The sequence below is a fragment of the Enhydra lutris genome, unplaced genomic scaffold (genome assembly GCF_002288905.1).
Source record: "Enhydra lutris kenyoni isolate GAN:26980312 unplaced genomic scaffold, ASM228890v2 scaffoldscaffold21, whole genome shotgun sequence".
NCBI lineage: Eukaryota > Metazoa > Chordata > Mammalia > Carnivora > Mustelidae > Enhydra > Enhydra lutris.
Window position 1 is genome coordinate 65,121,502 of NW_019154105.1, and position 23,797 is coordinate 65,145,298.

The following is a 23,797-nucleotide window of genomic DNA, read 5'->3' on the forward strand; positions in this document are numbered from 1 at the left end:
TACTGCACTGTTGGTCCCCCGAGGCTTGGACCCCGTACAGCTAAAGGTGCTAGGAATCCTCTTCAGGCTCCCACTCCCACCCCAGGCCCCTGTCCTAGGAGAGAGTCACACGACACCGGGCACCTGGACCGTTTCCGACACAGCCCACGGAGGGCTGCCCAGGAGCCCTGAAGTGAGAGCAGAAAGAAACACCCAGCAGATCCTGGCCCCTGCTCTCAGCACCCCGCCTGTCAGGGCTCAGGCCTTGAGGCGTCTGCTCTTCCCACAAAGCCCTCCTGGCCTGGGGGTCATCTTTCCACAACCTTCCTGGATGGACCCTTATGCCCCCGACATGGACTCTGAAAGCCCCCTGTCCTGGCAGGACCCCACCCGCCCCCATCATTAGGCACACAGTAGGCCCGCACATCATACTGGTGGTCTGGGCAAGAGGGGGCAGGGCCTGTGTGGCAGGTGCTTTTTCTGTCACTCTGGGTGTTTCCCTCTGCCTTATGGGAGCTTCCTGATGACTCCTGCACAGGCACGAGGAGTGCGAGTGTGCATGCAGACATCACCCAGGTGGGAGGATAGGAGAGGCCAGCTCTAGAGCCCCAGGAGAACATGCGAAACGCAATTTTTATTTAAAGCACAACAAAATCCCCAATCCGACCATTTTCTGCATTAGTTTATCAGGGGGGTCCTCGCTCATCCTCCCATGCTGCTTTTCCATGTCCTGGGTCCTGTTCCTCTTCCTGGGGCTCTCAGGGTCGCCCTGAGGCCACAGAGTCAACCAAGAGCTCACTGCTACAGAAGTGGATGAAGAATGTCCGGATTTCCTTCGGGTAAATGGTGACCTTCATGCCTTGCAGGGATGTCAAGTGAGAGCTGGAGCTGCCTGGGGGAGCAGAGGTGGTCTGTCCTTAGAACCACTTGCTTCCCTGGGGCATTTCCACCAGATTCCCCTCATACACCGCACCCACCTACACTCTAATGTGGCTCTTTGATGAATGCCCTTGGCTGACCCATCCTGCCAGGACTCCCACTGCCATGGGCCCCTTGAATTTTGGCCCTCCCATGAACGTAATATATAGGTGGTCCTGGCCACACATGATGTCATTTTCCGTGGGGTGTAGCACTCAATTCCTAGAGCTTTCTCACTGAGGCCACCTGGTGGGGCTGCACTTTATATTACTGGGTTCCACTAAATTCAACCTTGAGAGGGAAACCTCTTCATCCATTCTTCCACCCATCCATCCATCCATCCATCCATCCATTCATGATCCATTAGACTGTCCATCAATCCATCCATCCTTCCACCCATTCAAACATTCATACTCCAATAGACTAATCCATCCATCCATCCATCATCCATCCATCATCCTGCAAAGAGAAATACATACCTACACATCTACCCATCCATTCATCTATCATCTATCCATCATTCATCATATATCTACCAATCCATCTATTCATTCATCATCCATCACCCATCCATTAATCCATCCATCCACCCATGACCCATTAGTCCATCCCTGAATCCATCCTTCCTTTCACCCATCCAAACCCTCACACTTCCATAGACTCATCCATCCACCCAGCCATCCATCCATGATCCACTAGTATACCCATGAAAAAAAAGAACGAGGGGAAAGGGGAAAAGGAGAATGGAGGAGGAACGTGGCCCATCCCTAGACTCCGCCAAGCTTGAGTAGGAGCAGCTCGGAGGGAAGAGGACAATGGTGATCCAGGCAGAGGGAACAGCATGGGAAAGACTGGGGGGCATGAAGCTGCCTATGGTTCCCAGGAGCTCATAGTGGTGTGTGTGGTGTGAGGCACGTTATGACAGATGTCAGACCCCCTGGGATATGACTCACCCAGGACAGAGGCAGGGGGTGTGGTCTGCAGACACACACACAGGCATGCACACACACACAGACCCGTGGTAGATTCTGGATGGTACAGAATCAGAGAAGCCAAGTAGCCCACTCAAGGTCACACAGGCCATAATGGGCATAGCTGGGATCTAAATAAGGTCTGGCCAGCTCCTGAGCCAGGCTGGGGGAGGGCTGGGATTCCCAGGCTCAGCCTGAACCAGGAGCTCTCAAACCTCTGCTGTGGGGACCATCCCGTGTCCTCCAGCTCCAGCGGTGCAGCGTGCTCACATCCCAGGTTCCTGTGAGCGAGCGCTCCTCCACCTCCACCACCGGTCCCAGCCCCTGCAGCATGACCTGAGGGACAAGAGCACAAGGAAGGTGAGCTACCCCTGAGTCCCCAGATCAGAGCAAAAGCAAAGTAGGAGTAGGGGTGGCACCCACGCTTGAGGCACAACACACCACCACATGAATTCTCCCAGCAAATCCCCAGAGGAACTGTGTGCCCAATTCACAGATGAGGACACTGAGGCCGGGACCAGCGTGCTTTCCCAGGTACTGCACTAGATAAGCATACCCAGGGGAGGCAGGCACAGGAACTGCCTCCATCGTCCAGACCCCCCCTCCCCAGTATGGCTCAAGGGGTGCCCCAGGCTGAGGCCAGAGTAGTTATCCATCCCCTGTGCCTAGAAAGCAGGGACCCAGTCTCCTGTGCAGGGACAGAGGCAGGTGGCCCCTTCTGGCCTGACCAGGAAGGAAGGGCTGGTCAGGAGGTGGGAGGCTTCTGGGGAAGCTTCCCTGCACTGACACAGGGAGAAATCACTCAGAAGCAAGAACCCATTTGCTGCTGCCTTCCCACTTCTGCAGACCTATCTGCTTGTGAGGCTGTGCCTGCAGGTGACCACAGAGGACAAGCCAAAGAGAAACAGCCAGCATGCTGGGGAGGCCGGGTACGGGACACAGTGACCCAGGAAGGGACTAGAGAAGGTGAAGCAGCAAGAATGCAGAGAGAGGAGGGTGGGATGCCCACGTACCCCCACAGCGCCCACTCCAGGATGAGCGAGAGCACCCCAGGCATCTCTGATGAGGTCTTTGCCAGAGGGGATTTTCACACTGGGGTTTGCCTGCCTGCTGGGGCTTCAGGCCACGGCCTGGGAGCCTGTCACAGGGGTCTAAGGGCCCTTACCTCCAGGTTCACACTCACGGGCTGAGATAGGACTGGGTCCTCCCCCACCTCATACAGGTGATGGAGCCGCAGCAGGACACGGTGGAGGTCTGCCTTGGCCTTCCTTCCATGGCCTTCAGGGACAGAAGGACCCCTATCAGCAATGATCCTCTAACTGGGCCCAGCACGCGACACCTGCAGTTCCCTTTCTACCCTCATTCTCCCTGGGAGGCACTGACACAGTCCCTTTGATGCTATTGCTGCACACAGGGTGTGAAAATCCCTTCTTCCTGTTCCAGGGTGTGGTTATGGATTGGATCCCAAGGGTCAGGCAGGTCCTCTGTCTCCAGATGATGGTGGGGGTGGGGGTGGGGTGAGGACCTGCTGATGTCCAGAACGACACAACTACTTCATAAGGTGGCTCTGAGCTCAGGGAGACAGGGTGGGGGTGGTGGTCTCACTCCATCCCCGAGGTTCACCTTGCTCTGCCCCTCACTCCCTGCTCTCCATGGAGGAGAGACCTTCATTCAACAGGTCTGGGGCACCCCCAGGCCAGCCCCTTTCTTCTCCTATTTGGGAGCCAGTTGTCTACAGGATACCTATTCTCTTGCATGTGGCCACGCACACCAGTGGGAAGGGAACGCTCTGCCTTGTAGGGAAGGCTCCTTGCCCGGCATTTTCTGTGACAGGGGGATTCCTGGTAATGGGGTTCAGTGCTAGAACATCACTTGGCTGCAGGCATGAGCCATGGTCCCCAAGATCCACTTTATCAGATAAAAATGTTATCTGGACTGTTGCCTCTTTATTTTCCTACTGACTCCTACTGAGCCGTCTTTGGTGACCGGCAGGACCTGGATGGGGCTCTAGGGGACAAGAGGGTGGCTCAGGGGCAGCCAGCTCTGCCTTTGAGCTTCTCACAGTGGAAAAGGGAAGATAAGGTGCAGCTGGAGCTTTGGCAACAGGAAAAGTCAGTTGATGGCAAGTGTCACTTCCACCAGAGAGCCCTCCACGATGCCCTGCTGGGGGCTTAATGTGAACACCAACATCACTGGCTGGTGACTTGCCTGCTTCCCCCTCTAGATGGAGAGCTCTGTGAGTCCAGGGGCCTTGCCTACATTGGTCAGCGCTGATTACCCAGTGTCGGGCACAAGAGATATTTGTTCAGTGAGTGAATGGAAGCTCTGGATAACCATGCTTCCTGGGTTCAGAGGACAAGTGGGATTGGCTGTTCAGGGCTCCAGGAGGAGTCTCTGAGGAAGCAGGACTGCACTGAAGGCTGAGGGTCTGGCAGATGGTGGATGATGATTGGGGGTTGGTGGTGGGGTTAGCAGGGATCCATCAGAGAATGGGCGTGGACAGGTCCTGGGCTAGGGTCCATGTCCACTGTGTACCCTGCTTACTGAGTGACTCTGGTCCCCCACAGCCTGTCTGTGGGCCTGGCCCTCCCCACTGGGTAGAGAAAGGGATCAGGTGACCATGCAGAAGCAGGACAACTCTGAGAGAAGCCCACTTTGTCTGGTGATGGACATGTGGCCAGGTTGCCAAGGGGAGGGTGCCATCTGTCTGGCTCCCTTGGACACCTGCCTCACCTTTCTGGAGATTCTGTAGGTGCTCTCTGTGGTTGGAGCTGTAGTTCCAGCCTGGGATGCTGAGGATCTGCAGGTGAAGACTTGGGGGCAGGGTCACGGGCTCTTGTTGCTGGGGTCTTGGGTGATTCTGGGCAGTCTCTGTGGGGCGGACACACAGAGCCAGGAAAAGGATTGGGTCCAGGCTCTTCCTCATGGCAGTGGGAGCTCTGCACGTTCAGACGATCCAGCTCCTGCCTACGTGTGCCCCACAGGGAAGACAGCCTAAAGCACCTGCTGGTCACTGCACTTCAGGTATCCCCTTTCGTGCCTTTGTCCATGGACATCATTCCACCTGGATGCCTTTCCTTCCACCTGTCCAGGGGCTCAGATCACAGAGTCTAACAGCTGGAAGGACCCTGAATCTCTAGTCCAGCCATTTCAAAGTACAGATAGGGAGTCTACAGCCCAGAGAGGTGAAGGGATTTGTTCCAGATCACAGGGCAGGTTCAGGCAGAGCCCTGATTTCAATGCAAGCTGTGGGATGCCAGCTCTTCTCTTGTTTTGTCATTTATGGCCCCCCTGCTCAGAAGGCACCTCAGCCCCCTCCTCCTTCCAGGAAAAGCCCTTTCAGCTCTAGGCTCCAGCTAGAACACCATCTCCTTGCAGTCCCCAGACCACAGTGATTGGTCCAGGCTCAGACCACAAGCTCCTCTCTGCACCAATCAGAAGCTTTCCATGGGACTATTGCACCTGGCCTGGGAAGATTGAGCTCAGTCCTTCTGCAGGGGATGGGGTGGAAGGGGGGATGCATGACACAGGAGTTTACAGCCTCATCCCAGTAAGGGGGATAAAGAAGTTTGCAGAAAGGGAGAAGCACAGCTGAGAGTGAGGGAGAGGGATGGACTCGTCAAGGTCCAGCCTGCTGAGCACCAACTGCACCCTGCCCTTCCCACAGTCATGTGCATGCACCTCGGATAGAGTTTGCTGAGGGCTCAGCCAATAAATGTTTAATTTCTCTCACTTTCAAACAGGAGAGACCAGAGTAGGGCCAGTGGGAGATCCTGACCTAGCCATGGGCCCTCCTCAGGCATGGGGCCATCCCCCTCTGTGGAAAGGGCTCCCAGTGTCCTGGAAGGAACAACTGACTCATCCTGGAGCACCAGCCTGCTGGCCAATCAGATCCCCTCTCTGGGAATTGGGAACCTGAGACCCAGAGGTGGCCAGGCAGGCAACTCATGGCATCCTGGAAGGATGATTGTGAACACCTGCTCCCCAGTGGCCCCCAGCTGCCCTGCCCCCACTTTGCCTGCCCACACCTCTTGTCCAGCTGCTCTGAATCCAGGAACTTGTCCACACTCTGCCCAACCAGCAGCCCCTTCCATGTCTATTACCTCCGAACAAGAGAACCTCAATGATCCCCTTCCAAGTTGATACTGATGTTCTCCAGGCTCTTGGTCCCCAATGCACAATGTCGCAGACTCTTACCCAGTACCTCTCCCTATGCTCCCTGAAGCTGCGATGTATATGAGCACAGCTCCCCAGTGGAGCACTCAGGACAAATCCTTCAGGAGAGGCCTGGACTTACCCATCCCCAGTGTGCAGCACACAGCAGGCACTCATACATGCTTCATACATGTGTGAGCAACAGCCTTCTTGCCTCAAATACCTGGGAGGGCTCTGCTCTAAAACTGAGGCAAGGAGAAATTATAACCACATTCTTATCAAAACCTCTGCAAGTGTGTAGAATAGAAAAAGTTCAAGGATTAGTGAGACAGATATGACATTGTATCTAACTGTTTCATTTTTTAATTGTTGCTCGAATGTACCATTTTTAAACATGATCATTACCTATGTTTAATTATTTTCATACAGACACAGACTGTTTTAAGTCAGTAGGGGTTTGAGTGGAGGGAATTCATGAGCTTTGCAGATCAGACCATGGAGAGGAATCTCCCTCACCTGGTGACAGCATACCCAGAAGTCACATAAAACAAGTCTTTTAATGTTGATCTTCTATCTGTGAAGCCATATGTGTCATATTAAGAAAGAAAAAGAGACATCAGAGCAAAAATGAAGGAAACTCAGGGAAAAGGCAGAAGGTGGAATGGGTGTGTCTCAGAAATGCTCCCACCACCTATATGAGCTTAAGTGAACCCTGAACCTCTTTGCCCAAGTTTACCTGCACCTTATATGAGGACTTTGGATCAGAGACCCTGAGCTTCCTTCTGCCCAACGTTGTCCAGATCAGGGGTGGTCCACACCCCTCCCCAGGTCTACCTGGCCAGGTGGGCTCATTCTGGTATGAACACTCCCTTACCATTCAGCTCTCTCAACAGCACTACTGGTCTGTGCTGCAGTGCCAGCCCACTCCTCTGGCGCAGGCCTGCGGTGAGCGGCCGGGGTCCTAGCAGGAGCCAGAGCACGGGGTGGACAACAGAGGTGTCGTCCAATGTGAGGTCATAATCCAGAGCCCAGTCAAAGTTGTTCCACAGCTGGCGATGGAGCATGACCTGCAGGGGAAAGCTGTCTGACAGGCCCCCCTCCCACCTGCTCCCACCCTGGGAGGCCAGGAGTGTCCATTTCCTACCTCTACCTGGCCGTTCCCTTGGCTGGAGACGCCATGTGCCTGCTCGGACAGCAGGACCAGCCTGCTTTGGCTGTCCTCGATGAAGGCAGACTGAACCATGGGGTAATAATTCTGTGCACACAAACATGGCCAGAATGGCTGTCAGGGCAAAGTATGCACAGGACTGCTGGTCCTGACTCGGGCCACCCCTGTCTATCCCCCACACAGACACAGCAACTCCTCAGGGTGCAGCAGGAAGACTATGGTAGAGGCTCTAACCATAAGAGCCCAACAAACAGTCATTGACATTCAGCTCCACTGCTTCCTGCCCATCGGGACTGAGCCCACTCAATCCCCAGTTTCCCTACCGATACAATGGGGCCAAGACCCACTGCGCACATTCCTGCAGGAGTGATGAGGGGGTGTGTGGGTCTACCTGTTATGGGTGCGGGGCCGAGGGTTGCTACAGAGAGAAAGAGCCAAGTATGGTCTGGGGCAGCAGCCACACTCCCCACGCTCTATGCTCTGCTGGAGCAAATGTCCAGGGAGAACGCAAAAGGAGCCCCTGCACAGCACTGGAGAGTGAGCAAGCAGGGATGAAGGGACTAGAACTCACAAGCAGAGCAGGGTGGGGACATACCCCTCTGGGTCCCCCGGATGAAGTAAGAACTAATGATTACTGGGGTCACAGGAGACCCCCCAAGGGGGCTTCACCTGGATTGTTCCCACTGACCCTCCCAGCCCTGGGGACCAATGTTATTCCCTCCATCAGGACAGTGTGGAGCCATAGCAAGGCCAACCCACTTGCCCAGGGTCACAGAACTGGAGCCCTGGGATGGGGGAGCTGATGTGTGGCTTCGGCCCATGCTCATCACTTTGAACGAGCTGCCAGGCAGTGTCTCTGCCACAGCACCTGGCGGGGATCAGGACCTCTAAGCCTTTGACAAGCATCAGCTCAGAAATCTCAGAACGACTCCCCCAAGGAGTCGTTCTGAGATTTCTCATCTACACAAAGGAAACCGAGGCACAGACAGGGACAGGGACGGCCCAGTGCCTATGGTGGCACCGGATTTCAGACACCAGGGTTGACCCGAGATGGGGTCTTCCACCCACAGCAGCACAGGTGGGCAAGGGGGCTCTCAGGTGGTACTGGAATGGGCTTCCTGCTCTGGCCTTCTGGAAAAGGGCCATCAGGGCCACCCCATGGGCACAGGTCCAGCAGGCACCCTAGGGCCTACCCGAGCGATGCTGTTGGTCGCGTGTTCCCGGAAGACTCTCCGCTGCATCTGGAAACCGTTGCTGTCTGAGTAGAGGATTTGCCGGTTGTGGAGACTGGTGCTGGTCCTCAGGATGGCCTCACAGTTCAGCTCCAAGGGGCCCACCCAGTACTCCTGCTCGATGCGATGGCAGAGCAGCTCCCCACCATGGCCGACCGGCACGTGGACGAGCCGGGAGTAGATGGCATATGTGTGATTCCGGTCTCTCTCCTTCCTGGAGAATTGGGACTCAGTGGATCAGGCTCTGGGAACTCTGCAGATGTCCCTCAATCCTCCTACCCCCTTCATCTGTCCCTCCTTCCCTCCTTCCCTTCCTCTCCCTCCCTGTCTTCCTCTCTTCTTTCCTTCTTCCCTCTCTTCCTTCTTCCTTCCTTCCTGTTTCCATGACCCCTTCTCTCCCTCCCTCCTCCTTGCAGTCAGGCAGAGTCAGGGAGCCATCCTGGGCAATATAATGGAAAGAGCCTGGTCCCCTGATAATACGGAGCTGGGGGGCCTGACTTGGATGGCTTAGTTCTGTGCTGTCACACAACTTCTGGTGTAAGTCATTATCCTTGTGGGTTCCTGTCCCAACTCTGACATTGGACACCTGCCAGGAGGTACAGCCCATGCAGTGGGGCCAGGATGCCCCACTCTGGAACAATCACGTCTGCATCAAGCTACTATCAAAAACGAGCTGGTGTCAGGGACACGCGTGGACCCTGACTCCCCCGGGAACAAGCTGGTGTCAGGGACACGCATGGACCCTGACTCCCTCCGGGAACAAGCTGGTGTCAGGGACACGCGTGGACCCTGACTCCCTCCGGGGACAAGCTGGTGTCAGGGACACGCATGGACCCTGACTCCCTCCAGGAGCAAGCTGGTGTCAGGGACACGCATGGACCCTGACTCCCTCCAGGAACGAACTGGTATCAGGGACATGCATGGGCCCCGACTACCTCTGGGAACGAGCCGGTGTCAGGAACACTCATCGACCCTGACTCCCTCGTACACGCGCCAGCGTACCTATAGAAGAACTGCCGGATCTCGGTCATGAGCTTTCCCGCCACAATCTCCAACTCCACACCCTCCCATGCTGGCTCAGCGGTCCCGTTGGGTGAAAATAGGTAGTAATTAGAACTGAGTTCCTCAAACTCAAGATTGTTGACATGGTACTCCATGAACTCCTGGGTCACCCGCACTGTGCTGTTACTCTCTCTGCAGGGACAGGAAAGGGAAAGCAGTATTCTCTTCATGCACGTGTGTCCCGAGCATTGTCCTTGTCATCTGGGCGCTGGTGAACAGCCTTCTATGCAGACACCCACCTCCATAAGAAGCAGAGTAAAGAGACCTCAGCAGAACCTCAATGACAGTCACGAGGCTGCTCGGTGACACCTAAGCATGTGGTTCAGATAACGTCCGTGAGACACCCTCTCCCCTGAGCCAATTGGCCTTAGATCCTTCCATGTGCTGGGGGGACCCCACACAGGAGGGTGACAGAGGCTGTATAACAGGACCCCGAGAGCATAAGCAGAGGGTATTGAAGCCGCCCAGAGGGAATGTCCCCTGGAGGTGGTGCCTGGTCATCAGGCAGCCAGCAGGGCCACCCCACACCTTTCAGAGGGACCCCAAGGAGCACAAGCAAGGACTTCATCATGCGGACCCCCAGGCATCCAGATGTGAGGAGCCAGCACCTTCACTCACTTCACCGCCTCCTCCTGACTCCCGAGGGCAGGGAATATGAACCCACCTCACTCCCGAGGCCCACGAGGCTGGAGGCCCTAATCCCTGGCACAGGACCTCATGTCTGGGAAGAGCCCAAGCCAGGAATCAGGTTCTGTTTCAACCACATGATCTGGGCTCATTCCATTCGGTTCAGATACTGGGGTTGGGACGGAGGGTGGGGGAAGAATGGACAGAAACTCAGAGCCCTGTAGACACATGGATAGTGTAGACACGTGTATGGATTGTACCTCTGTGTGTGGTCAAGGCACAGCCATGTACTGGGATCGGGGCGTGGGGCTGTGGGTACAGAACATAAAGAAGTGTCCCTTCCACACCCATTTGGGGGATTTCTGTGCTATTGTGTTGGGCATGGACGGAAAGACGGGGGTCATCTGAGAAGGGCCCCTCCGGCCCCTCTGAAGAGGCCAGAAAAGGTCCTGCTCATTAGTCTGGCCCAAACCCTTTCCCTTCTGGCTGCAGGCTGCCCACACCCCACTCCCTGCATCAGCTCCGCTGGGTGTTGTCGGGAAGAGACTGGAGGAGTAAAACATGCTCCATCTGCTGTGGGAATAACACAGAGCCTGAGGGGGAATGAGGCGCTCATGCCCATGGCAGCATGGACGGTCCTTGGACACACGATGCTAGGGGGAAGGAGCCAACCCCACAGGGCTGCATGGAGTTCATCCCCTGGTATGAAATGTCCAATTTAGACAAATCCAGAGACAGAGAAGGGTCAGAGGGGCCATGACTGGTGATGCTCACATGAGCATTGAGTGTCCTAACCCCACAGACGGGGAACATTTCCATGGCTGAGGTGCTTGGTCAGCGAATTCTATCCACGGTGCTGTCCTGTGACAAAGAAGGTCTCTCCACCCAACCTGCCCTGGGGTGGTCTCTGCACATGGTGGCTGCCCCCTTGGGCCCTGCACAGGAGGGTCCTGCCATGGAACAGTTGTCCCCTCATCTGTGCCCATGAATTCTCTGGCCCTTCCAGTCCTGAGGCCTGGCTCCAGGTGCCTCCTGCCCACCAAGACTCCTCTGAGCCACTGCCCTCCATTTCTACAGCTCCTTCTCTCTGTGACCAGTGGTCAGGCACTGGGCCATCGGTTTACCCTGGAGGGGATTTCAGGGACCCTAAGGAGCACCCAGTCCTCACCCAGCCAAAAGGAACAGAGATGGACAGGGGTGAGGGGGTTGTCAGCAGGCCAAGAGTGTACTACTGGACATGCTGAGTAAAGGGTCATGGCTGAGGATGAGGCCTTCATGAACTGCACATAGGGAAGGCAAGATGGGGCTGGCCCAGCAAGGGCTGTCTAGCTGGGCATCAGGCCTGACTGGACAAGCATCCCAAGACCAGCCTGGGGTCTCTCCTCTTACCAGGGAGACTCAGAAGTTGCCTGGCCACCCTGGGTTCAACTGCTCTCCCCATCCTCCCCTCCCCACCCAAGCTGGCTGCAGTCAGCTCCTCCTACCTGCCACACCCTCTCTCAAGGGGATCTTTAGAATGATGAAGGACACAGCTTGGATGGGGTCCCCCTATGGAGAACTTCCTAGTGCAGTGAGGCTCCAGAGCTGTGCACAGCTGCCCTCAGGGTGAGCTCCAGGTACCACTCACCTCACACCCATGCTCCTCCCTCCCTTCTCTTTCCTTCCCCTCACTTTCTGCCAGCTGCTCCTCCCAGACTTCCTGTTCCTCCTCCACTTCCAATCCAGTTGGGAGGTCACATCAGGAAATGCAGCTGGAATGCAACTTTCTGGGATGTGACCTGGGGGTGGACAAGGCTGGCCCCAAAACATCTGAGAGGCTTTTATCTGGGAGTCACCTGCTTTCTTTGTTATTAACAGTTACTGAGTGAATGGATGTGTAAATGGATGGATGAATGGATGGCTGGCTGGCTGGATGGATGGATGAAAGGAATGATAAACAAACATGGATAGGTCAAATGATAAGTGGATGGATGGATGTGTGTAGGTGTGAATGAATCGGTAAGTAGGTGGATATACAGATGTATGGGAGAGTGTGTGGTTAGGTATGTAGGCAGGTAGATATATGAATGGATGGGAGGTGAGTGAATGGATGGGTGGATGGTTGAGTGAGTGAGTGGATGGATGGATGGTTGTAAGGTAGGATGAATATAGAGATGACTGGGAGGATAGTGGATGGATGGGAGAATGGGTATTTGGATGTATGCATGGATGGAGGATGATGGATGGGAGGATGTGTGGGAGGGGTAGCTGATGGGTGGCTGGGTGCTTTGGTGTGTGGATATAAAATGATGGTTGTAGGGGATTCGTGGATAGAGATGTGGTTGGTTAGTTGAATAAATGGATGATCAAGGATAGTTGATGGAGGGAAGGAATGATGGATGAAAGAAAGGAAGGAAGGAAGGAGAAGAAGGTTATTATTGGTTGGATGGAAAGATGGATAGACAGAAAAACAGATACATGGGTAGATCGAAAGATAAGTGATAGATGTATGTGTGGGAGTGAATGAGTGGTAAGTAAGTGGTATATGGATGGATAGGGAGTGGATGGATGGAAGAATGGATGGATGGATGGATGGATGGATAGATGGAGGGGTGCATGGATGGGTGGGTAGATGACAGGTAAGCTGATGAATGGATGGGTGGTTATTGGATATGGATTGGATATGGGTCAATAGCTGTGGCACAAGGGTCAAGACTTGTACTGGTCTGGTCTCACAAACGCAGAAATTAAAATGGTAATACAGGAAGGCCTTCACCCCTTTCTGGTGATTCCGTTAGCTGGCGAGAACACAGGCAGGTGGGGAAATGACATGCCCGGGTCTCAGCATATGCCTCTGCCTCAGAGTCAGCAGTGGCTGTGCCTCACCTCTCCAAGATGCTATGCATGAGGTTAGTGTCAGCGTCCAGGAACACAGTGTAACAGTCATTCTCCACACGAATTAGGTGCCTGCCCCCTGAACCAGCATGTGTCTTTGTCCTGCGGACAAATTTGGATGTTTTGACAGGTGTGGCACCCTGGGTCCCCTGGGCGCGCCTGATACTATAGTGTCGGTAACTGAGGCCCGGGATTGTGGTCAGCACATGCAAGTCATAAGCAGTTTCCTTCTCCTTCGATTCCTGGACCTGCAACACCAGCAGAACAAAACAATATGGTGGGTTTCAGGACAGGAGGACCCTCAGTGTCCTCACTATACTGTGATTGCACACCTCCTGGGCAGGGTGCTCATTACCCATGGACAGTAGGGTCTTTCCATCATTGGTCTGTGCTGAGTTCCCTTTAGGCATCCTCCCTGCTCACAAGGATCCTGCCCTAGCACCATCTCCCTCCTTAGCTTCCCTCACTCCTCAGACTCCAGCATCAGCCACTGCCCTCCCTTCTCAGCACCCCTGCTGTTTCGTACCTCAGAACCTTTGCTCATGCTATTCCCCCTTCCTGGAGAACCTTCTCTCTGAAGTCCCTTATTTCACACCCTCCAATTTCCCCAGAGGACGTTTTTCTGTTCACCTCACCATCTTCCTCATCACCCTGTCCCCTGAACTGGGAGAGATGAAGGAGGACACTGGGCACACTCAACTGAGCCCCTCACTCTCCAGGGGAAGCATGCAGCATCTGAGCCCCCATGAGAAGCTTGGGGGCCCTATCAGCAAGCCAAGGATGGCTGCATACACCATCCCACCCAAGCTTTGTGGGACATACATACCCTGTCTCTGCCCCCATCCAGCTCTGTCAATCTTCCTCATCAGAACACAACCATCTGTCATATTTCACACGTTCTTATTTGGTTTCCTGACTGTTCCCCAGGGTGAAAATATGAGTCCTCTGTGGACAGGGACTTCATGGGCTTGGTTATTAAGGAAGCTCAGAACCTAGGCCAGAACCTGACACACAGTAGGACTCCAAAATACTTGTTGAGTGCATTTACTCAGAGTGGTGTTGCGTGTGGGTGAAGAAGAGGGTGCTAGGGGTTGGGTCTGCTGAAACCAACACCATCCCGTCTTCCTACCCAGGTCAGATGAACTCCTCCTCCTCCTGCATCAACCAAGGTCTGCTACCCTGGCTCCCCAGTTCATCACTCCACACCACACATGTCCTTTAAGTGTCTGACCCGCCCATTCCCCATGGTGGTGCTGCTGTCCAGGACCAGAATGTGCCTCCAGGAGTGTTTGCTAAGTGGCTGATGTCAGCACCTCCTGCACGTCCGCAGGGAAACCCTGGCACTGGGGGACAGGCAGGGTCCCTCGGCCCCTCGGCTGGCTCCAGGCAGTGGTAGGAAATGAGGACAGACCACACACAAACTGGTGTCTGGGTGTGCGGACACAGGCAGCTGGGCCAGCCTGAACCATCAGCACCTCTGCAAAGTGTCCCTCTGAAGACTCCTGAGGGCCTGTCCACAGAAAGTGGATATTTGCATGAGAACACAAATGTGCCCCATGTCGAGGGCATGAGGAGAAGCCTCCCAACCAGGGCAGGCCACCCAGGAGACCCTCCAGGGAGGGGACAGTGCTGGGACTTCTGGGCACTTCAGATGGTCACAGACCAGTGAGAGTCCCCTTGTGGATCCCACTGACCTTACTAGATAAGGGTCTCCATGGGGTGTCTTCCAGGTGTGGCCCCAATGGCCACGTGTTCACGTGAACTGCTCCCACTTCAGGAAGTGCCCTACTGGAAAAGATGTCAGCGGCAGCAAGTGTGCCCCTGTGCATGCTGTCAGAGCCATACCTGTGCAGCCACTGGCTGGCCGAACTCATCTGTGACATTGACCCTGGAGAAGCCCACAGTCAGGGTAACAAGGGTGGTGACCATCCAAGCCAGGGGGTTGTAGACCACGGCAATGTGTTCCCCAGCTTCTGGGTCTGCACACAGAGAACTGGCCTTACCTGCTGCCATTGGATTCACCCAACACCCCTGGGGGTCCCTGGTTACAAGGGAAACTGAGGCAGAAGAGAGACATTCCTGCAGAGTTACCGGGGGAACTGAGTATAGGACCAGTGAGCGAGTGATCTTCTACACCAGCAGGCCCCATACTCTGCTCAGGGTTCTGTGTCCATTCCCCAGGCCAGGGATGCTGGAAAGGATCACACTGTGTCCTTCTGGACAGAGAGGATCCCCGTGCTCCTTACACATCACCCCTGACAGCCTCATTAGACTGACAAGGGAACTGAGGCCCCGAGAAGTACAGTCACATGTCTGACCTGACCAGCTACTAAGATGTGGCTCCCAACCTTTGAGCCCTTGGCATTGGGAAGGACTGGAGAATTTCCAGAAGGCTGGAGGTCCAGTCCAATCACCTAGCCCAGTGTCTGAGCCCCAGTGATGTGACTCTGGGTTCCTTCTCTGTCCATTCTCTACACCCAGTGAGATAAACTCTGCTCATGTCTGATGAATCCTGGACCCCTGAACACATCACACACTTTCCAGCCCCCTGCCCCTGCCCAGGCTGTTCCCTGTGGCTGGGACACCTTTCCTGACCTCCACCCCTTCATTGCTCAGACAAGTCACCCTGGTGAGGTCATGGGAATGGACGGCCCTGCCTGGCAGGGAAATCAGACTCCAGTTCCAGCTCTGCTGCTGCTCTCTGTCCCAGCCAACCCCCAGATCAGTGGGCTGTGACCCTGGGCACTGCGTGCATGGTTCCCAGGGGCCTTCACTGGTCTGAAGGTCAGACGGCATTGCCGACAGATGCAGACGGAAGGAAGTGCAGGCCCGGTGAGCAGGGAGGTCAGATGTGAGGGTGCACCATGACAGAGCGCAGGCTGAGGTGGGGTGCTGGGAAGGGTGCAGCAGGCCTTGTGCACATGACATCAGGCACTGGGAGGGAGGCTGAGGTGTCCCGGTGTCCCGGTGTCCCTAGGACTTTCTGGTTCACAATTCCCAGTCTCAGGCTGCATGATCTGTTACTCCAGACGTGTGAAACCTTCGCTGTCAAGGGGCCCTGAATCAGCACCCAAACTGAACTTAAGAGTGAGTTGGGCAATCCAGATGGGGTCATGTCCCTGAGAACACCTGTATCCTCTGCAATCCTGCAGCTCAGTCCCTGGGTTCAATCCTAGCTCTGCTCCCCCCAGCTGGGTGACCCTGGGCATGTCCACGATCTCTGTTTCTGATGTGTCCTCAGCTACACAGTGAGGACAAGAGCACCTCTTAGCTTACAGACACTCCAGGCATAGCAGTAAACACTGCGAGCTGGGCGCTGAGCAAACACCTAACTCAGTTGGCTATTAGGACGGGCTTCAATGGTGACCTCCCCATCTTCCCACCACACACAGGACATGGAGGCTCAGAGGAGTCAAGGCACATGCCAAGCTCAGACCAAGAGCTCAGGGGTGCACAAGGGATGTGGTTGCAGATCTGAAGCTCAGGTTGTTCATGTCCTCTCCATGACCCCCAGCTCTGCTCAGAAGGGTTCAGAGCCCCCTCCCAGACATGCAGGGCCATCACTTACCTGAGTATGCTGGGGTCCTGTCCTGGACAATGGAGGCCATCAGTTCGTGCACACCCTGCATCCCTGACCTCAGATTCTTCATGTACATGTCTCTCACCTTGGGGGTCTCAGTCCCAGTGATGGCATCATGGTGCTGTACCTGGGTCCCAACCAGAGTGGGGGAAACTCTGGATCGGGCCTGCCTCTGCAGACCACTTCCTGGAGTCTGGCTCTCCTTCCCTCTCACCAGGCTCTAGTGGAGCAGGCGAGCATCCCTACCATATTCCAGAGTAGAAAACTAAAGACCAGAGCTTTGATGACTTTGCAGAAACCCACTGAGTCTTCTAGCTTGGGCAGAAAACAGACATCTGCAAGGGACCCACCCCAGCTTCACCTCTGCTGTGCAGTCTTCCTGTGTGTGCCACTGGGATGCTCCAGGCACCCTCCATTCTCTGTACCAAAGAGGACATGGGATGAGCTTGTCTTCCCCAAAGAGAAACTGAGGCCCCACCAGCTAAAGCTATGTGTCCTGCCTACTCCAATGGCTCAATCTATCCACTCCGCTCCCAACACAGTGACACATTCTGTCAGTTTTCCCATCTGTACAGTGGGGACACATGAGACAGAACATTGGGAACAACTTGCTGTGGGGCAGCCACCGTGCCAAGCAGCTCATGTACATTCTCACATTCAGTTGCCCCAGCATCCTGGGGTGGGCATGAGCTTCTCAGCGTACAGGGAGGGAATTAGGGTTCAGAGAGGGAAGTCCTGAGCCTGAGGACACACAGCGGAGTGGGATTGAATCCATGCAGGACTATAGAACACTAATGCTGCTTCTCTTTGCCCTTTGCCCTCTGGGTAAATTTGGCTCTAAAGCCTACTGAAACTACCAGCTGAAGGCTATCAGAGCACGGTTCTGGCCTTGGCCCAGGGTCCACCTGCACCTGCCATGGGACCACAGGCCACCTCGGTGTTCTCTTCTGGAATGTGGATATCTAGTGGCCAGGGGCTGGGGGAGCGCACTGCACAGGAGGTTTCCAACCTGATCATGTTGCTAATAGGGGTGCCGTTACCTCAGAGACAGCCCAGCGGAGCTGCTGGAGCTGCTTCAGGGCCCAGTCCAGGTCCAGGTGCTGGTGGGGAACCGGCCACACAGAGCGTGTGAACATGGACTCCCCAGCATGCAACAGAGTGCTGGCTCGCCTGGCCAGCCCCTTGAGCTGGTTGCAAGATGAATAGAAGCCGGTCCAAGCCTGATGTGGACCTAGAGAGAAGGGCTGGCAGTTGGCTTGAGTCTCCCTGGCCTGGGGGCTTCCTGAGATCTAGTCCCAGTAGAGCTAGGGAAGCTGGGGTCTGGGCTCTGGCTCTTCCTGGGTCACCTATGGGGGCTGCCACAGACTCCTTCTCCAGCCAAGCTAGGAATGGCCCAGGGATTCCAGAGATGGGCTGGGGTAAATGTGAGGATCAGGTTGGCCTGGAACAGGCCTGGGATGGGGAACCAGAGAGCCCAGGGTGGACCTGGGAAACCTGGAACAGCCTGTGAGCCAAGGGCCTGGGACACCTCCGGGGAGGGGTGGGGGAGATGGGAGCCAAGTTGGCAGCACCCGGTTGACACAAGCCTTTGAGTACTGGCATGTGACTCGGGGGCAATGGGGAGTCTGGGATAAGCCTGCCATCACTGGGGTTCCACTGGCAGTCCAGGGAGGTGGGATGGGGGAAAGCTGAGGGATCCCGTGTCTGCTGCATGGACCTGCACATAGAGAATGACTCCTGACTAAGACTGGGTGGGAGGAGGGGGGCTGGGTGCCTCTTGGCAGCATGGCTGGGTCCCACAGGTGGTTGACTGTCCCTATGGTTCTTGCCTTCTGCCTTCTCCCAGGCTGGGGAGTGTTTCCATTCCCTGACCTTCTCCCACATGACCTGAACACACCAGGAAGGGTATTCAGCCCTGTGATCCGGGGAAAGGCTACAGGCTGTATGGTCAGGAGATCATGCTGTCCACAGCTCCTCCAGCAGGCTGAGGGTCCTGGTCAGGCAGGGGCGCCCTGCAGCCTAAGCTCTAAATCCCCAGTGACTCAGAGCAGGGACCAGGGATCACCGCACCTGTCCACTCTCCACATAAACATTGTCTCTCCTGGAGGGTTGCACCAAATCAAGCCCATTCAGAACACCTGCAGGACATTTGTCCTATCTCCTCCCTCTTCGGTGTAGCCCCGCCCACTTCAGCATAGCCACGCCCACACCCACGTAGCCTCCCCTACCTGGACTGTAACCACGCCCACAAGATGTAGTTACACTTGAACTGCAAGTGTAACCCCGCCCACATCAATTTGCCCCTCCCACCTCAACTATAACCAAGCTCACAGCCTTGTAGCCCTCCTGCGTGAAGGCGGCCAAGGCCTTGTGGATGTGGAAATAGGAAGCTATGGAGCCCTTCTGTGAGTGTAGTGTCAATCCTAGGATGTCTAGGTAGAACAGGGTGTGGGGGCTGGTGTGGGGAGCAGGGGCCATCTCGGCCCCAGTGACCCTCAAAAGCTCCATCAGCACGGCAGAGCAGACTCGGTGGGCACCCTCCCCAGCACCAGATCTGCAACCAACCTGCACGGGGTCATACCTGAGGAATAGGGCAGGAAGTCTTGGTGCTCACGGACGTGCCAGGTGATATTGGTAGCTTGCAATGCACCAAAGTATTTGGCCAGCGTGGCGTACTCCACAGAGACGCCGAGCCTGGATTTATAAGAGTTGGTGTAGTCCAGCAGAATGTCCATGTTGGCAAACTGCAGTGAGGCGTTGAAGAATTGCTTGTCACACCCCTGCAGGCCAGGACACAGCACAAAACCTTGGAATTCCAGGGCAGAGCCCAGTTCAGGAAGAACCCAGTCCAGCCTTCATCACCCCCATCAAGGGCCCTCCCGCTCTTCCTTGCAGAAGCTCCAACCAGCTCCCCAAGGACATTCCTGCACCTACCTACCTACCTTCCTCCTTTCCTTCCTTCCTAACCCTTTCCTTCCTCCCTTCCTTTTTTCCTTCCTTTCTCCCTTCCTATATTCCTTTCTGTCTCTTCCCTGCCTTCCTGCCTTCCTTCCTTTAATCATGTTTTATATCTCAAGTACTTATCTATCTTATACCTGGACATTTGTACCTTTTGAAAACCGTCACCCAATTCCCCCACCTTCCCCCACACACACCTCTGGCAACCACAAATCTAATCCCTATTTCCATCAGTTTGGTTTTTCTAGATCCTGCATATAAGTGAAAATATATAGAATAGATATTTGTCTAACTTATTTCAGTCTCTGAGCTATTCTGAACATATATCTGTATTACTAATTATCAACATCATTAATTTTAATGATAAAATTATGAATATCAGTGATAATAGCTATGACTCACATTTGCTGACCTTGAGCTCACTTTCAAAATGTAAAGGCAAACCATGAATAAATTCCTTCTATTTTAAAGATTTATTTAGTTATTTGACAGAGAATGACAGAAAGAGAGAAAGAACACAAGCAATGGGAGCAGGAGAGGGAGAAGCATGCTGCCCACCAAGTAGGGAGCCTGATGTGGGGCTCAATCCCAGGACCCTGGGATCATAGACATATGCTTAATGACTGAGCCACCCAGGCTCCCCTAATTCCTAGTAGTATCTACCTATGAAGACTGTATCAAGAAGAAATAGGAAATCTCAACAGACCAATTACTACTAAGGAGAGTGAATCAGGAATCCAAAACCTCCCCACCCACACAAGTCCAAGACCAGACAGTGTCACTGGTGAATTCTACCAAACATTTATAGGTGAATTATTACCTATCCCTCTCACACACTTCCAAAGACACAGAAAAAGAAGGAACACTTCCAAACTCATGTGCTAGAAACATTACCCTGTTACCAAAACTAGACAAGGACACCACATAAAGGAAAATTATAGGCTGATGTCCCTGATGGATACAGATGCAACAGTCCTCAACAGTTATTAGCAGGCCAAGGTCAACAATCTGTCAGAATGATCATACACCATGATAGACTGCAACTTACTTCAGGAATTCAAGGATGGTTCAACATCCACAAACTGATCAACAGGATGCACCAGATTAATAAAATAAAGGATAAAACATCTATGATCCTCTCCACAGATGCAGAAAAACCAACTGACAACATTCAACATCCATGTAGGATAAAAACGCTCAAAAAGTGAGAATGGAGGTAGCATGTCTCAACACAATAAAGGCCATTATGGGGTCGCTTGGGTGGCTCAGTGGGTTAAAGCCTCTGCCTTCAGCTCAGGTCGTGATCCCAGGGTCCTGAGATCGAGTCCTGCAACAGACTCTTTGCTCAGAGGGGAGCCTGTCCGCCCCATCCCACCTCTGTGCCTACTTGTGATCTGTCTGTCAAATAAATAAATAAAATCTTTAAAAAAAAATAAAGGCCATTATGACAAGTCCAAATCTAGCATCATACTCCATGGTGGAAATCTGAAAGGTTTTCCTGTGAGATGAGGAAATAGGCAAGGATACCCACCTTGTCCACATTTAGTCAACATTGCATTGGAAGGCTTTGCCAGAGCAAGTAGTCAAGGAAAAGAAACAAAGGACATCCATATGAGAAAGGAAGAAGTAAATGTGTCACTATTCGAAGATGGCATGGTATTATGTATAAAAAGCCTGAAACACTCCTCTAAAACATGGCTAGAACTAATGAACAAATTCAGTCAAGTGGCAGGGTATGGAATGAACATGCAAAATCAGTTGCACTCCTGTACCCTAACAATCCACTATCAGAAAAAGAAATTAAGAAAGCAAGCTGATGTGTAACTGCATCACAAGAATAAAATACCTAGGAAGAAGCTGAACCAAGGAGGTGAAAGATCTGTACATCAAAAACCACAAGACACTAATGAAAGAACTTGAAGAAGACACAAATAATGGAAAGATATCTTGTGCTCCTGGATGCCAAGATTTAATATTGTTAAAATGTCCACGAAATTCACAAATCATCATTTTAGACAAGAGGTCCTGAGGGCAGCTAGGGGGAAGAGATTCCTTACGTACAGAAGAAAGTCCATCGGAATAACATTAGACCTGTCCACAGAAACCTGGGAAGCCAGAAAGGGCTGGCAAGACATATTCAGGGCACTAACTGAGAAGAACATGCAACCAAGAATACTTTATCCAGCAATGTTGGCATTCAAAATGGAAGGAGAGATAAAGAGTTTCCAAGACCAGCAAGGTTTAAAAGAGTATGTGACCATCAAGCCAACACTACAAGAAATATTGGAGGGGGGGGGATTCTATAAAAGATGAAAGAACCCAAGAGTGGCATAGAACAGAAATTTATAGAGACAATCTATAGAAACAAAGACTTCACAGGCAACATGATGTCAATAAAAATGTATCTTTCAATAATCATTCTCAATGTGAACGGCCTAAATGTTCCCATAAAATGGCACAGGGTTGCACATTGGATAAAATGACAGGACCCATCCATATGCTGTCTACAAGAGACACATTTGGAACCTAAAGATACATCCAGACTGAAAGTGAAGGGATGGAGAAGCATCTTGCATGCCAATGGGCCTCAAAAGAAAGCTGGGGTAGCGATTCTCATATCAGATAAATTAAATTTTAAGCTAAAGACTGTAGTCAGAGATACAGAAGGACACTACACAATTCTTTTTGAAGTTTAGTTTTTTTTTTTTTTAGTGTTCCAAGATTCACTGTTTATGTACTGCACCCAGTGCTCCATGCAATATGTGCCCTCCTTAGTATTCACCACCAGGCTCTCCCAACCCCCTACACCTTTCTTCCAAAAGCTTCAGTTTGTTTCTCAGAGTTCACAGTCTTAAAGGGTCTATCCACCAAGAAGATCTAACAATTGTAAATATTTATGTCCCAATATGGGAGCAGCCAAATACATAAGCAAACTGTTAATCAAAATAAAGAGTCATATTGATATGAATACATTAATTGTAGGGGATCTTAACATGCCACTCTCAGTAACAGATAGTCCATCCAAGCAGAAAATCAATAAAGAAACAAGAGCTTTGTATGACACATTGGACCAGATGGACCTCATAGATACATATAGAACATTCCACCCTAAAAAAGCAGAATACTCATTCTTCTCAAGCACACATGGAACTTTCTCCAGAATAGACCAATACTGGGTCACAAATGAGGGCTCAACCAATACCAAAAGATTCACATTATTCCTTGCATATTCTCAGACCACAATGTTTCAAAACTAGAACTCAACCACAAGAAAACTTTTGGAAGGAATTCAAACACTTGGAAGCTAAAAACCAGCCTGCTCAAAAATGTTTGGATCAACCAGGTAATCAAAGAAGATCTTAAACAATTCATGGAAACCAATGAGAATAAATACACATCTGTCCAAAACCTACGGGATATGGCAAAGGTGGTCCTAAGGGGAAATATATAGCCATCCAAGCCTCCCTCAAAAAATTGAAAAATCCAGAATACACCAGCTCTCTTTACACCTCAAGGAACGGGTGAGCCAACAGCAAATTAAGCCAACCCCACACACTAGAAGGGAAATAATCAAGATTAGAGCAGAGATCAATGAGATAGAAACTAGAGATACAGTAGAACACATCAATAAAACTAGAAGCTGATTCTTGGAAAGAATCAATAAGATCGATAAACCACTAGCCAAACTAATCCAAAAGAAAAGAAAGAGGACCCAAATTAATAAAATTATGAATGAAAGGGTACAGATCATGACTAACACCAAGGAAATAGAAACAATAATCAGAAATTATTATCAATAGTTATATGCCAATACATTAAGCAACCTAGAAGAAATCAATGGATTCCTGGAAACCTATAAACTTCCAAGACTGAATCAGGAAGAAACTGACAACCTGAGTAGACCAATATCTAGTAATGAGATTGAAGCCATGATCAAAAGCCTCCCCCCACAAAAAAGCACAGGACCTGATGGATTCCCTGGGGAATCCTACCAAACTTTCAAAGAAGAAATAATACCTATTCTCTTAAAGCTGTTTCAAAAAACTGAAGCAGAAGAAAAATTTCAGACTCTTTTTATGAAGTCAGCATTACCCTGATTCCCAAACCAGGCAAAGATCCCATCAAAAAGGAGAATAAACAGACCATTAACCCTGATGAATATAGATGCCTAGATTCTCAACAAGATCCTAGCTAATAAGATGCAACAGTACATTGAAAAGATTATCCACCATGACCAGGTGGGATTTATCCCTGGGATGCAAGCATGGTTCAA

General features: G+C 52.4%; 1 protein-coding gene across 1 annotated transcript in view; it reads right to left on the reverse strand.

The window, feature by feature from the left end:
- Positions 1-665: 665 nt before the first annotated feature.
- Positions 666-23,797, reverse strand: part of LOC111148881 (epididymis-specific alpha-mannosidase-like) — a 54,403-nt gene continuing 31,271 nt past the window's right edge. The window contains 13 exon segments of the mRNA XM_022505669.1: positions 666-871; positions 2,084-2,204; positions 3,034-3,146; positions 4,602-4,739; positions 6,898-7,090; positions 7,168-7,278; positions 8,385-8,637; positions 9,426-9,617; positions 12,978-13,234; positions 14,832-14,965; positions 16,555-16,693; positions 17,607-17,797; positions 19,148-19,346. Of these exon segments, the coding sequence (XP_022361377.1) occupies positions 666-871; positions 2,084-2,204; positions 3,034-3,146; positions 4,602-4,739; positions 6,898-7,090; positions 7,168-7,278; positions 8,385-8,637; positions 9,426-9,617; positions 12,978-13,234; positions 14,832-14,965; positions 16,555-16,693; positions 17,607-17,797; positions 19,148-19,346 (2,247 nt within the window).